This window comes from Pseudophryne corroboree, chromosome 6, assembly GCF_028390025.1.
Source record: "Pseudophryne corroboree isolate aPseCor3 chromosome 6, aPseCor3.hap2, whole genome shotgun sequence".
In the NCBI taxonomy this organism is placed as follows: Eukaryota; Metazoa; Chordata; class Amphibia; order Anura; family Myobatrachidae; genus Pseudophryne; species Pseudophryne corroboree.
In genome coordinates this window covers 6,479,947-6,495,541 of record NC_086449.1, presented here as the reverse complement: position 1 = coordinate 6,495,541, position 15,595 = coordinate 6,479,947, and the positions used below count along the sequence as shown (strand labels likewise).

Below are 15,595 nucleotides of genomic sequence, written 5' to 3'. Positions count from 1 at the left end.
CAAGCTCCCACCCTGAGATCCCCCTGGAGCAGAGGGACACCGTTATGCTGAGGGTTTTGAGGTACCAGAGCTGACACTCTGGTCCTGCGATCCTGCGATAGCCGTTTTGCGGGACTTACCTCTGGAACCTCGTGCCGCATTTGAGGCACCTTTGGCTTTACCTTTAAAACACGCTGTGCGAAAGGACTGCAGAGAAGGTCCAGTGTAAGAGCGTCTAGGTGGCGGAGCAGCAGAGGGAAGGAACTTGGACTTTCCAGCGTTCGCCTTTGAAATCCAGGTATCCAATTCACCTCCGAACAGCCAATCACCTGTGAAGGGTAAGGCTTCCACACTCTTCTTAGACTCAGCGTCTGCTACCCACTGGCATAACCACAACGCTCTGCGTGCAGATACCGCCATGGTTGAGGTACTTGCATTTATAACACCGATTCCTTTGATGGCATCACAGAGGAAGCGGGCAGACTCGTGAATATGCTGTACCAGCAGTACTTAGTCGGCCAGGGACTTATCCCCTGCTGGGCCCTCCTGAATGTTACCAGCCCAAGTGTGTATTGCGTGCGTCACCAAACATCCTGCAATAACAGGCCGCTGGGATGCCCCCGCTGCAACATAAATAATTTAAAGTTGCTTCTATTTTCCTATCTGCAGGTTCCTTTAAGGCCGTAGCCCATGGAACCGGCAGAACTAGCTTTTTGGACAGGCGTGACACAGATGCATCCACCGCAGGGGGAGTTTCCCATACCGTACGCCCTTCTTGGGTAAATGGGAAGGTGTCTAACCACCTTTTGGACACTCTGAATTTTTTATCAGGAGAGGCCCATGGCTCCCTGAAAAGGTCATCCAGTTCCTTTGAGTCAGGAAATGTGACCTGTACCTTCTTCTGCGCAGAGAAAAGGTATTGCTGCACATCAGATTCATCACTAGGAATATTTAAAACATCTCTTATTGCAATGATAAGTGAGTCTGCACCCTGTGCAGCAGAGGAATCATCTAACTCAGAATTTGATTCCAGCTCCTCCCCCTCTTCAACCTCTGGTACCTCCTCCTCGGATTCCGAGAGGATATCGGGTAACCCCCTTTTTTGGGGTAAAGGATTAGAGAGAGGAGAAACACGTCTGCTATCTGCCCTGTCCTTTGTCAGAGCAGCCATAGACTGTTGTAACTGCTGCCTTTCTTGTCTAGCAGTAGTCAATTCCTGAGACATGTCAGCCATCATAGGGGGTCATTCCGAGTTGTTCGCTCGGTAAAAATCTTCGCATCGCAGCGATTTTCCGCTTAATGCGCATACGCAATGTCCGCACTGCGACTGCGCCAAGTAAATTTGCTATGCAGTTAGGAATTTTACTCACGGCTTTTTCATCGTTCTGGCGATCGTAATGTGATTGACAGGAAATGGGTGTTATTGGGCGGAAACAGGCCGTTTTATGGGCGTGTGGGAAAAAACGCTACCGTTTCCGGAAAAAACGCAGGAGTGGCCGGAGAAACGGAGGAGTGTCTGGCCCAACGCTGGGTGTGTTTGTGACGTCAAACCAGGAACGACAAGCACTGAACTGATCGCAGATGCCGAGTAAGTTTGAAGCTACTCAGAAACTGCTACGAGGTGTGTAATCGCAATATTGCGAATACTTCGTTCGCAATTTTAAGATGCTAAGATTCACTCCCAGTAGGCGGCGGCTTAGCATGAGCAAATCTGCTAAAATCCGCTTGCGAGCGAACAACTCGGAATGACCCCCATAGTTTTAATTGAACTGAGCCAAGGAGGATCTTGCAATTTACCCCCAGAAGCCCCACTATCTTGTGAGGACTGACTGCATTGTTCACACATGAGGGAATCTGCAGGGGAGGGGGAAAACCTGGTGAGACAAACAACACACACAACTTTTTTCACCATGCTGACAGAGGACATTTACACACATACACATACACAGGGTACAAGCAAGCCTGCCCAGTCTATTGTGTGTGGAGATACACAGAGATGAGGTAACTACACCCCTGTACCAATGTCTGGTTGTGGAGTATCCTTTGGAGGAGATGGCAGTCCTGTAGCAGCGCTGTGAGTGCAGGAAATGGCGCCAGGAAGCCGCTGGTCCCGCTCTGATGAAGCTCCGCCCCCTGCAATGGCGGCGGATCTAAACTGTCATTCAGGGCCGGCTCCAGGCATGTTCCAATAGAGCGGCCGAACAGGGCGCCACACTTAATGGGCACCGCTAGCTCGCGCCGCCATATTGGAACATGCCTGGAGCCAAGTTCCTGCACTGTGCAGCTGCAGCATCTGTCCTGATGTCCCGCCGCCCACAAGCGCCCATCATGCAAGCGGCGCTAGCCCGTGAACCAATCAGAGCTTGCGGACCGGCAGCTAAGGCTCCTGATTGGCTGTTGGACTGCGAGCTTTGATTGGCTCGCGGACCGGCGCCTAATTGGAGCACCGCCGCCAGAGACTGAGGGGAAGGAGAGGCGCATGCTGCACTCTCCTCCCCATCCAAGAAAATAGCAGCAGCAGCGCGGTGAGCACCACTTTGGGGGGGGGGGGGGGGAGGGAGGGAGTCACTGTGAGGGGACATGTGTATCTGGCATTGGGGGCATAACTGGCACTCTGGGAACATGTGTATCTTGCACTGGGGGCATATCTGGCAATCTGGGGGCATGCGTATCTGGCACTGGTGGCATATCTGGCACTGTGGGGGCATATCTGGCACTGTTGGGGCATATGTATCTGGCACTGGGGGCATATATGTAGTGTTCACTCTAGGATATTTTAAGGGCAGGGTGCTGAGCATTGAAGAGGGCACATTTTTGATGTGACGCTTTGCGCACAAAGCATAGCGCAAATGTTTATAGTTTTTGTACATACATTTTCCCCTTAGTAAATCATATACCCCTACATTCAAGACACCTAACATCTGTACTGAGAAACATTCTGTATATGTCCAGTCTTCTTGAAAGATTGGCTGTAGCATATACATAAGTAGATAATTATAAATGTCTCCTCCAGTGCTGAAGTGGTTATAATCCGTATGTGTCATAAAACAGAAAAGTTAAGCAGAGGGTTAAAATAGATAGGTAAAAAAAAAAGTCTGTTCTACTAGGGAAATACTGTAAGCAGTACATGCTCACTGCTTACCCTGTTCTTTCCCTCTTTATCAGAGTGCTGTGTTTTGGAGGCAGCCACAAAAGTGATGTCATTTACAGTGCCTCCTCTGCCATCCAGTTGGCTAAGGATAGAAATTGTGCTCCAATTTCAGAGATGGGCAGGGAGTAGACCATAACATTGTAATATGCACTCTGACTGTTGCATTCTGTATACAAGGGGGAGATTTATGGTCCTGCAGGGTGCACTGAAAAAGGGCAGGGTGCAGCCTAGAAGGAACACTGTATATGTATCTGGCACTGGGGGCATATATGTGTCTGGCACTGGGGGCATATATGTATCTGACACTGCTGGGGGGCATATCATGTGTATCTGACACTGCTGGAGAGCATATCATGTGTATCTGGCACTGCTGGGGGCATATCATGTCTATCTAGCACTACTGAGGGGCATATCATGTGTAGCTGGCACTGCTGGGGGGCATATCCTGTGTAGCTGGCACTGCTGGGGGGCATATCATGTCTATCTGGCACTGCTGAGGGGCATATCAGGTGTAGCTGGCACCACTGCGGGGCATATGATGTGTATCTGGCACTGCTGGGGGGCATATCATGTGTATCTGGCACTGCTGGGGGGCATATCATGTCTATCTAGCACTACTGAGGGGCATATCATGTGTATCTGGCACTGCTGGGGGGCATATCATGTGTATCTGGCACTGCTGGGGGGCATATCATGTCTATCTAGCACTACTGAGGGGCATATCATGTGTAGCTGGCACTGCTGGGGGGCATATCCTGTGTAGCTGGCACTGCTGGGGGGCATATCATGTCTATTTGGCACTGCTGGGGGGCATATCATGTCTATCTGGCACTGCTGAGGGGCATATCATGTGTACCTGGCACTGCTGGGGGGCATATCATGTGTAGCTGGCACTGTTGGGGGGCATATCATGTGTAGCTGGCACTGCTGGGGGGCATATCATGTCTATCTGGCACTGCTGAGGGGCATGTCATGTGTAGCTGGCACTGCTGAGGGGCATGTCATGTGTAGCTGGCACTGCTGAGGGGCATGTCATGTGTAGCTGGTACTGCTGGAGGGCATATGTGTATCTGGCACTGCTGGGGGGCATATCCTGTGTAGCTGACACTGCTGGGTGGCATATCATGTCTATCTGGCACTGCTGAGGGGCATATCATGTCTATCTGGCACTGGTGAGGGGCATATCATGTGTAGCTGGCACTGCTGCGGGGCATATCATGTCTATCTGGCACTGCTGAGGGGCATATCATGTGTAGCTGGCACTGCTGGGTGGCATATCATGTGTAGCTGGCACTGCTGGAGGGCATATGTGTAGCTGGCACTGCAGGGGGGCATATCATGTGTACTTGGCACTGCTGGAGGGCATATGTGTAGCTGGCACTGCTGGGGGGCATATCGTGTAGCTGGCACTGCAGGGGGGCATATCATGTGTACTTGGCACTGCTGGGGGGCATATGTGTAGCTGGCACTAATGGGGGGCATATGTGTAGCTGGCACTGCTGGGGGGCATATCATGTCTATCTGGCACTGCTGAGGGGCATATCATGTGTAGCTGGCACTGCTGGGTGGCATATCATGTATAGCTGGCACTATTGGAGGGCATATGTGTAGCTGGCACTGCTGGGGGGCATATCATGTCTATCTGACACTGCTGGGGTGCATGTCATGTCTATCTGGCACTGAACTACTAGGGTCATTATGTGTATCTGGCACTATACTGGAGACATTATGTGTATCTGGCACTATACTGGAGACATTATGTGTATCTGGCACTATACTGGAGACATTATGTGTATCTGGCTCTATACTGCAGACATTATGTGTATCTGGCACTATACTGGAGACATTATGTGTATCTGGCACTATACTGGAGATATTATGTGTATCTGGCACTATACTGGAGACATTATGTATATCTGGCACTATACTGGAGACATTATGTGTATCTGGCACTATACTGGAGACATTATGTGTATCTGGCACTATACTGGAGACATTATGTGTATCTGGCACTATACTGGAGACATTATGTGTATCTGGCACTATACTGGAGACATTATGTGTATCTGGCACTATACCGGAGACATTATGTGTATTTGGCACTATACCGGAGACATTATGTGTATCCGACACTATACCGGAGACATTATGTGTATCCGACACTATACCGGAGACATTATGTGTATCTGGCACTATACTGCAGACATTATGTGTATCTGACACTATATTGGAGACATTATGTGTATCTGGCACTGTACTGGAGACATTATGTGTATCTGGCACTATATTGGAGACATTATGTGTATCTGGCACTGTACTGGAGACATTATGTGTATCTGGCACTATACTGGAGACATTATGTGTATCTGGCACTATATTGGAGACATTATGTGTATCTGGCACTGTACTGGAGACATTATGTGTATCTGGCACTATACTGGAGACATTATGTGTATCTGGCACTATATTGGAGACATTATGTGTATCTGGCACTATACTGGAGACATTATGTGTATCTGGCACTATATTGGAGACATTATGTGTATCTGGCACTATACTGGAGACATTATGTGTATCTGGCACTATACTGGAGACATTATGTGTATCTGGCACTGTACTGGAGACATTATGTGTATCTGGCACTATACTGGAGACATTATGTGTATCTGGCACTATATTGGAGACATTATGTGTATCTGGCACTGTACTGGAGACATTATGTGTATCTGGCACTATATTGGAGACATTATGTGTATCTGGCACTATACTGGAGACATTATGTGTATCTGGCACTATACTGGAGACATTATGTGTATCTGGCACTATACTGGAGACATTATGTGTATCTGGCACTATACTGGAGACATTTTGTGTATCTGGCACTATACTGGAGACATTATGTGCATCTGGCAGTTTACTGGAGACATTATGTGTATCTGGCACTATACTGGAGACATTATGTGTATCTGGCAGTATACTGGAGACATTATGTGTATCTGGCAGTATACTGGAGACATTATGTGTATCTGGCACTATACTGGAGACATTATGTGTATCTGGCACTATACTGGAGACATTATGTGGATCTGGCAGTTTACTGGAGACATTATGTGGATCTGGCACTATACTGCAGACATTATGTTATCTGGCACTATACTGGAGACATTATGTGTATCTGGCACTATACTGGAGACATTATGTGTATCTGGCAGTATACTGGAGACATTATGTGTATCTGGCACTATACTGGAGACATTATGTGTATCTGGCACTATACTGGAGACATTATGTGTATCTGGCACTATATTGGAGACATTATGTGTATCTGGCACTATACCGGATACATTATGTGTATCTGGCACTATACCGGATACATTATGTGTATCTGGCACTATACTGGAGACATCAGAGCCGGCCATAGGCATAGGCAAACTAGGCAATTGCCTAGGGCATTTGATATGCCTAGGGGCATCAGCAGCTTCTGATATGCGGCACGCGTATATTCTGTGTGTAGCATTTCTTATGCAGATACAGCCCCAGTCTCACACAGTATATAGACATGCCGCATATCATTTTAATGAGCAGAATCTGCTTGTGCATCCTAGCCACATAGCAATGCAAATAAGATGCATTTTCATAAAAAAAGGTGCCCGACGTTAGCATTGAGACAAGATGTATGAGGACACATCTGTATCCAAGCAGAGGCAGAGGTCACAGTGTTAGTGGCAGTGTGAGTGCTGTGTGCATGTGAGTGGGTTGGTTGTGCAGTAGTGTTCAGAATATGTGTAAGGAGCATTATGTGTTTCATGTAAAAATGCATTAATAATGTGCAACATATGTGTAAGGGGCACTATGTGTATCATTATGTGTATAAGGGCATTAATAATGTGCGGCATATGTGTAACAGGGTACTACTGTATGTGTGTCATTATGTGTATAGGGGCACTAATAATGTGCAGCAAATGTGTAGGGGGCACTATGTGTGTCATTATGTGTATAAGGGCATTAATAATGTGCGGCATATGTGTAACAGGGTACTGATGTATGTGTGTCATTATGTGTATAGGGGCACTAATAATGTGCAGCAACTGTGTAGGGGGCACTATGTGTGTCATTATGTGTATAAGGGCATTAATAATGTGCGGCATATATGTAAGGGACATTATGTGTAAAAGGGCATTAATAAAGGTTGTCATAATGTTTAAGGCGCATTATGTTTATAAAGACATTAATAATGTGTAAGGGGCATTACTGTGTGGAATTATGTGTATAAATGCATTACTAATGTGTGGCATTATGTGTATAAGGTGCTCTACTATGTGGCAATGCGTATAGAAAGGGCATTACTGTGTCGTCTAATGTGAATAAAGAGCAATAGGGTGTGGTGTAATGTGAATAAGGAGCAATTCAGTGTGATGTAATGTGAATAAGGGGCTCTACTGTGAGGAATAACGTTTATAAGGTAAAGTAATACTACTGTGGGATGTAATGTGAATTATGGACACTATCGCATGATCAAATGTGAATAAAGTTGCAGTACTGTGTGGCGTAATTGAAATTGGGGTTACTATTGTGTGGCCATGCCCCTTGCCAGCAAAAACACCCCCCTTTTTGGGCTGTGCGCCAATTGTGCGAACTGTTCCCATTTAAAATATAGGGGATACAAACACCAAAATAAGTACTGCTATGGGTGAGGGGCGATGGTGCTGGGAAAGAGGTGCAAGGCCAGAGGAGGAACCAGCGGTGGTGCTAGGGGGCACCAGCCAAAATCTTGCCTAGGGCATCATATTGGTTAGGGCCGGCTCTGGGAGACATTATGTGTATCTGGCACTATACTGGAGACATTATATGTATCTGGCACTATACTGCAGACATTATGTGTATCTGGCACTATACTGGAGACATTATGTGTATCTGACACTATACTGCAGACATTATGTGTATCTGGCACTACACTGCAGACATTATGTGTATCTGGCACTACACTGGAGACATTATGTGTATCTGACACTATACTGGAGACATTATGTGTATCTGGCACTATACTGGAGACATTGTGTGTATCTGGCACTATACTGGAGACATTGTGTGTATCTGGCACTATACTGGAGACATTATATGTATCTGGCACTGTACTGGAGACATTATGTGTATCTGGCACTATACTGGAAACATTATGTGTATCTGGCACTATACTGCAGACATTATGTGTATCTGGCACTATACTGGAGACATTATGTGTATCTGGCACTATACTGCAGACATTATGTGTATCTGGCACTATACTGGAGACATTCTATGTATCTGGCACTGTACTGGAGACATTATGTGTATCTGGCACTGTACTGGAGACATTATGTGTATCTGGCACTATACTGGAGACATTATGTGTATCTGGCACTATACTGGAGACATTATGTGTATCTGGCACTATACTGGAGACATTATGTGTATATGGCACTATACTGCAGACATTATGTGTATCTGGCACTATACTGTAGACATTATGTTATCTGGCACTATACTGTAGACATTATGTGTATCTGGCACTATACTGCAGACATTATGTGTACCTGGCACTATACTGTAGACATTATGTTATCTGGCATTATACTGGAGACATTATGTGTATCTGGCAGTATACTGCAGACATTATGTGTATCTGGCACTATACTGGGGGCATTATGTGTATCTGACACTATACTGGATACATTATGTGTATCTGGCACTATACTGGAGACATGTGTATCTGGCACTATACTGGAGACATTATGTGTATCTGGCACTATACTGGAGACATTATGTGTATCTGGCACTATACTGGAGACATTATGTGTATCTGGCACTATACTGGAGACATTATGTGTATCTGGCACTATACTGGAGACATTATGTGTATCTGGCACTATACTGGAGACATTATGTGTATCTGGCACTATACTGGAGACATTATGTGTATCTGGCACTATACTGGAGACATTATGTGTATCTGGCACTATACTGGAGACATTATGTGTATCTGGCACTATACTGGAGACATTATGTGCATCTGGCAGTTTACTGGAGACATTATGTGTATCTGGCACTATACTGGAGACATTATGTGTATCTGGCACTATACTGGAGACATTATGTGTATCTGGCAGTATACTGGAGACATTATGTGTATCTGGCACTATACTGGAGACATTATGTGTATCTGGCACTATACTGGAGACATTATGTGTATCTGGCAGTTTACTGGAGACATTATGTGTATCTGGCACTATACTGGAGACATTATGTGTATCTGGCACTATACTGCAGACATTATGTTATCTGGCACTATACTGGAGACATTATGTGTATCTGGCACTATACTGGTGACATTATGTGTATCTGGCACTATACTGGGGGCATTATGTGTATCTGACACTATACTGGAGACATTATGTGTATCTGGCACTATACTGGAGACATTATGTGTATCTGGCACTATACTGGAGACATTATGTGTATCTGGCACTGTACTGCAGACATTATGTGTATCTGGCACTATACTGGAGACATTATGTGTATCTGGCACTATACTGGAGACATTATGTGTATCTGTCACTATACTGGAGACATTATGTGTATCTGGCACTATACTGGAAACATTATATGTATCTGGCACTATACTTCAGACATTATGTGTATCTGGCACTATACTGGAGACATTATGTGTATCTGGCACTATACTGGAGACATTATGTGTATCTGGCACTATACTGGAGACATTATGTGTATCTGGCACTATACTGGAGACATTATGTGTATCTGGCACTATACTGCAGACATTATGTGTATCTGGCACTATACTAGGGGCATTATGTGTATCTGACACTATTCTGGAGACATTATGTGTATCTGGCACTATACTGGAGACATTATGTGTAGCTGGCACTATACTGGAGACATTATGTGTATCTGGCACTATACTGGAGACATTATGTGTATCTGGCACTATACTGGAGACATTATGTGCATCTGGCACTATACTGGAGACATTATGTGTATCTGACACTATGCTGGAGACATTATGTGTATCTGGCACTATACTCGAGACATTGTGTGTATCTGGCACTATACTGGAGACATTATGTGTATCTGGCACTGTACTGCAGACATTATGTGTATCTGGCACTATACTGGAGACATTATGTGTATCTGGCACTATACTGGAGACATTATGTGTATCTGGCACTATACTGGAGACATTATGTGTATCTGGCACTATACTGGAGACATTATGTGTATCAGGCACTATACTGGAGACATTATGTGTATCTGGCACTGTACTGGAGACATTATGTGTATCTGGCACTGTACTGGAGACATTATGTGTATCTGGCACTATACTGCACACATTATGTGTATCTGGCACTATACCGGATACATTATGTGTATCTGGCACTATACTGGAGACATTATGTGTATCTGGCACTATACTGGAGACATTATGTGTATCTGGCACCATACTGGAGACATTATGTGTATCTGACACCATACTGGAGACATTATGTGTATCTGACACCATACTGGAGACATTATGTGTATCTGGCACTATACTGGAGACATTATGTGTATCTGGCACTATACTGGAGACATTATGTGTATCTGGCATTGCACATTATGTGTATCTGGCACTATACTGGGGGCATTATGTGTATCTGGCACTATACTGGAGACATTATGTGTATCTGGCACTATACTGGAGACATTATGTGTATCTGGCACTATACTGGAGACATTATGTGTATCTGGCACTATACTGGAGACATTATGTGTATCTGGCACTATACTGGAGACATTATGTGTATCTGGCACTATACTGGAGACATTATGTGTATCTGGCACTATACTGGAGACATTATGTGTATCTGGCACTATACTGCAGACATTATGTGTATCTGACACTATACTGGAGACATTATGTGTATCTGGCACTATACTGGAGACATTATGTGTATCTGGCACTATACTGCAGACATTATGTGTAAGGAACACTACTGAGGCTCTTATGTGTAAGGCTGCTAATTGTGTGCATAGGAGGGGGTGTGAAAGTATATTTATAGTTTGATAATATGAAGTTGCGAGGCCACGCCCTCTTTTCCAGGAGCTTGCGCATGGGGCGGGGGGAGGCGGGGATTTGGGGAAGCTTTGAAATTTTCTTGCTCAGGGTGCTAGTGGGCCTGGAGCCAGCCTTGCTGTTATTTATACTGGCAAAGTCCCCAAATAGTGTAAAAATGCAAGTACATGTACCCCATTCCACTATCGCTGGCCAGTCTGCGCGGAGGAGCTATGGGATCACCCCAAGGGGAGTCCGTATGCCCGCCCCGCGGTCGCGATGCACAATGGACCGGGGCCCCCGCAAGCGGGGTTCCTGGTTATCACGCACCACTCTGTCGACCTTCAGGCTCTGTACTGGGGGTGTGTGACGTGCTGCGGGTGTGCACGCAAGAGCTTAATGCCTGCTGTACACTTACCCTCAGGACCGTTGTCATGTCAGCGTGATCCGACTCAGCACCTCCAAGAGGCCAGTGTTGCCCCCCCCCCCCCAGTGTCCCTCTGTGCAGGTAAGCTGTTGTCCAACAGATTACCTTAAAATAACAAACAGAAATGAAACTGAAGAAAAACTCACTCTGGAGCTCTAGAGTGTGCATCCGCTCCTGAGGGCACATATATCTAAACTGAGCTGTGGGGGAGGGCACAGAGGGGAGGAGCCAGCACACCCTGTTGAAGAAATTTAGGGTGTTCCCAGTATCCCTTATGGATAATAGCGAAATATCAATAGTGAAGAGAATAATGGATGCTGGATGAGAGGGCGTTTTATTTACGTATAGATGTGATGGTGGGTGCAGCACCTGTCTGGCCTTTCCACCACGGTGTGGGACATTCCTAGACTATCTCACAGGGAATTACGTATTTGGGCTTTCCACCAAAGTGTAGGACATGCATAGACTATCTCAGAGGGAGCTTTGTATCTGGGATTTCCACCACAGTGTAGGGCCTTCATAGACTACATCAGAGGGAACTATGTACTGTACCTAGGCTTTCCAACACAGTGTAGGACATCTATAGACTAAGAGTGAACTATGTATCTGGGCTTTCCACAACAGTGTAGGACCTCCATAAACTATCTCAGAGGGAACTATGTATCTGGGCTTTCCACCACGGTGTAGGACATCTATAGACTAAGAGGGAACTATGTATCTGGGCTTCCCAACACAGTGTAGGACATCTCTAGACTAAGAGTGAACTATATTTCTGGGCTTTCCACAACAGTGTAGGACCTCCATAAACTATCTCAGAGGGAACTATGTATCTGGGCTTTCCACCACGGTGTAGGACATCTATAGACTAAGAGGGAACTATGTATCTGGGCTTCCCAACACAGTGTAGGACATCTATAGACTAAGAGGGAACTATGTATCTGGGCTTTCCACAACAGTGTAGGACCTCCACAGACTATCTCAGAGGGAACCATGTATCTGGGCTTTCCACCATGGTGTAGGACATCCATAGACTATCTCAGAGAGAACTATGTATCTGGGCTTTCCACCACAGTGTAGGGCCTTCATAGACTACCTCAGAGGGAACTATGTATCTAGGCTTTACACCACAGTGTAGGACCTTCATAGACTCTCAGAGGGAAGTATGGTGGTCATTCCGACCCGTTCGTACGCAGCGGTTCTTCGCTGCGGTGCGAATGGGTCGGAACTGTGCATGCGCGGCGGGCACAATGCACACGCGCATCGTTGCCCGGCGACGGCTGTCGCCGGGCAGTGGCTAGAACAAAGAAGGAAGTGATCGCTAGTGCAATCACAAGAAGATTGACAGCAAGGCGTTCCGGGGTGTCACCGTTTTCCGGGCGTGGAGATCCGAACGCAAGCTTGTTCAGGCGTTTGGAGGGCGGATGTCTGACGTCAATCCTGGGGACCTTCGTCGCTGGATCCGTCGCACAGGGTAAGTAGGTCTGACCCTGGTCTTGTTTTGCAGGAAACTTTTTTAGCATAGCAGGGCTGCACAAGCGATCGCACTCCTGCTATGCTAAAATACACTCCCCCATAGGTGGCGTCAAGTTGATTGCACGAGCAGCAAAAAGTTGCTACGTGCGATCAACTTGGAATGACCACCTATGTATCTGAGCTTTCCATCACAGTTTAGGACATCCATAGACTATCTCATAGGAAAGCACCTATTAGGGCTGTCTACTAAAGTATAGGACATCCATAGACTATCTCAGATGGCAGCTCATATCTGGGATTTCCACCAAAGTATAGAACATTCAGACATTGTAATTGGAGCAGGTACCAGGGCTGACTACTACAGTTAAGGTCATCCACCAACTATCTCTGAGGGAAGCAAATTTGTAGGCTTTCCACCATAGTGTAGGACACCATTAGACTATCTCTGAGGGGTGCATGTATCTTGGCTATCTGTGAGGGCAACATGTATCTGGGATTTCTGGAAGAAACAGGACATCCAGAAGCTATGTATGACGTGAGAGGAAGTACTGTCATCTTCTAGTTACATTATTAGAAGAATGGACCTCCTTAAAGTGGACTTACAGTGGTCTCCGTAAAGAGATAACTTTGGATAATTAATATAAACACCTCCTCATGGAAAGGGATCCTCATCATCCTTGGATATTAGGTCTATCTTGGAACTTTCCTGTATTAAAACTACATTACATGGGGGGAAATGGTGGACTCCTGTCTTGTCCATACCTATGTGCCTTTCTCTTCATGAAAGCGGCTTGTACTGTGTAGTGATCAGTATGTGTGAGGTGGAGGAAGGTGGCTTGTCTAGGGGTGAGAGGGCACCATGCTTGTCCCCTCATAGGTTGTGTGTAAGCACAGACATCATGACAGTCGTTGTGTCTTCTCACCAACTCTGCAGGTAAGTCCTGGAGGGTCGCACAACTGGTCTTCTGGCTGGGTGTCCTGGGTTGGACATATCTCCTCTTTACCTGGTGGAAAGATAATCCGATTATTGGACGGATAGATGTAGCAATAGACACGAGCAGGAACATTTCTTACTACAAGGCGTGACATCTAGAGCATGCTAGCTTTCAGAGTCCTTACACCATGTTAGGACTACATAGCACCCATTACTCCAACTTCCACAGTTCTCCAACACGTTATTATATCAGCAATGCATCCATGTATTATATCAGCAGTGCCCCCCATATTATTATATCAGCAGTGCCCCCCATATTATTATATCAGCAGTGCCCCCATATTATTATATCAGCAGTGCCCCCATATATTATTATATCCGCAGTGTCCCCTGCTCCTCCCACTATATAACTCTCAGTCTGTGTCTTCCTGCTGCCACAATTCCCCTCCTCACATCATGTCACTGCCCCTGTCACATGCAGCCCTGTTCTCACTGACACATCACTTATCTCCTGATATACCCTGTGCTGCTGGGGACCCTGTTCCTTCCACTATATAACTCTCAGTCTGTGACTTCCTGCTGCCTCCATTCCCCTCCTCACATCATGTCACTGCCCCTGTCACATGCAGCCCTGTCCTCACTGACACATCACTCATCTCCTGATATACTCTGTGCTGCTGGGGACCCTCCCTCCTCCCACTGTATAACGCTCAGTCTGTGGCTTCCTGCTGCCTCCATTCCCCTCCTCACATCATGTCACTGCCCCTGTCACATGCAGCCCTGTCCTCACTGACACATCACTCATCTCCTGATATACTCTGTGCTGCTGGGGACCCTGCTCCTCCCACTATATAACTCTCAGTCTGTGGCTTCCTGCTGCCTCCATTCCCCTCCTCACATCATGTCACTGCCCCTGTCACATGCAGCCCTGTCCTCACTGACACATCACTCATCTCCTGATATACTCTGTGCTGCTGGGGACCCTGCTCCTCCCACTATATAACTCTCAGTCTGTGGCTTCCTGCTGCCTCCATTCTCCTCCTCACATCATGTCACTGCCCCTGTCACATGCAGCTCTGTCCTCACTGACACATCACTCATCTCCTGATATACTCTGTGCTGCAGGGGACCCTGCTCCTCCCACTATATAACTCTCAGTCTGTGGCTTCCTGCTGCCTCCATTCCCCTCCTCACATCATGTCACTGCCCCTGTCACATGCAGTCCTGTCCTCACTGACACATCACTCATCTCCTGATATACTCTGTGCTGCTGGGGACCCTCCCTCCTCCCACTGTATAACGCTCAGTCTGTGGCTTCCTGCTGCCTCCATTCCCCTCCTCACATCATGTCACTGCTCCTGTCACATGCAGCCCTGTCCTCACTGACACATCACTCATCTCCTGATATACTCTGTGCTGCTGGGGACCCTGCTCCTCCCACTATATAACTCTCAGTCTGTGGCTTCCTGCTGCCTCCATTCCCCTCCTCACATCATGTCACTGCCCCTGTCACATGCAGCCCTGTCCTCACTGACACATCAC

General features: G+C 46.6%; 1 protein-coding gene across 5 annotated transcripts in view; it reads right to left on the bottom strand.

Annotated features, from left to right (window-relative positions):
• Positions 1–15,595, bottom strand: part of FBXO24 (F-box protein 24) — a 46,418-nt gene that overhangs the window by 24,775 nt on the left and 6,048 nt on the right. For all 5 annotated transcript variants that reach the window (XM_063930718.1, XM_063930717.1, XM_063930716.1 and 2 more), the window contains one exon: positions 14,043–14,123. In XM_063930718.1, the coding sequence (XP_063786788.1) occupies positions 14,043–14,123 (81 nt within the window). The remainder of the gene's footprint in view (positions 1–14,042; positions 14,124–15,595) is intronic.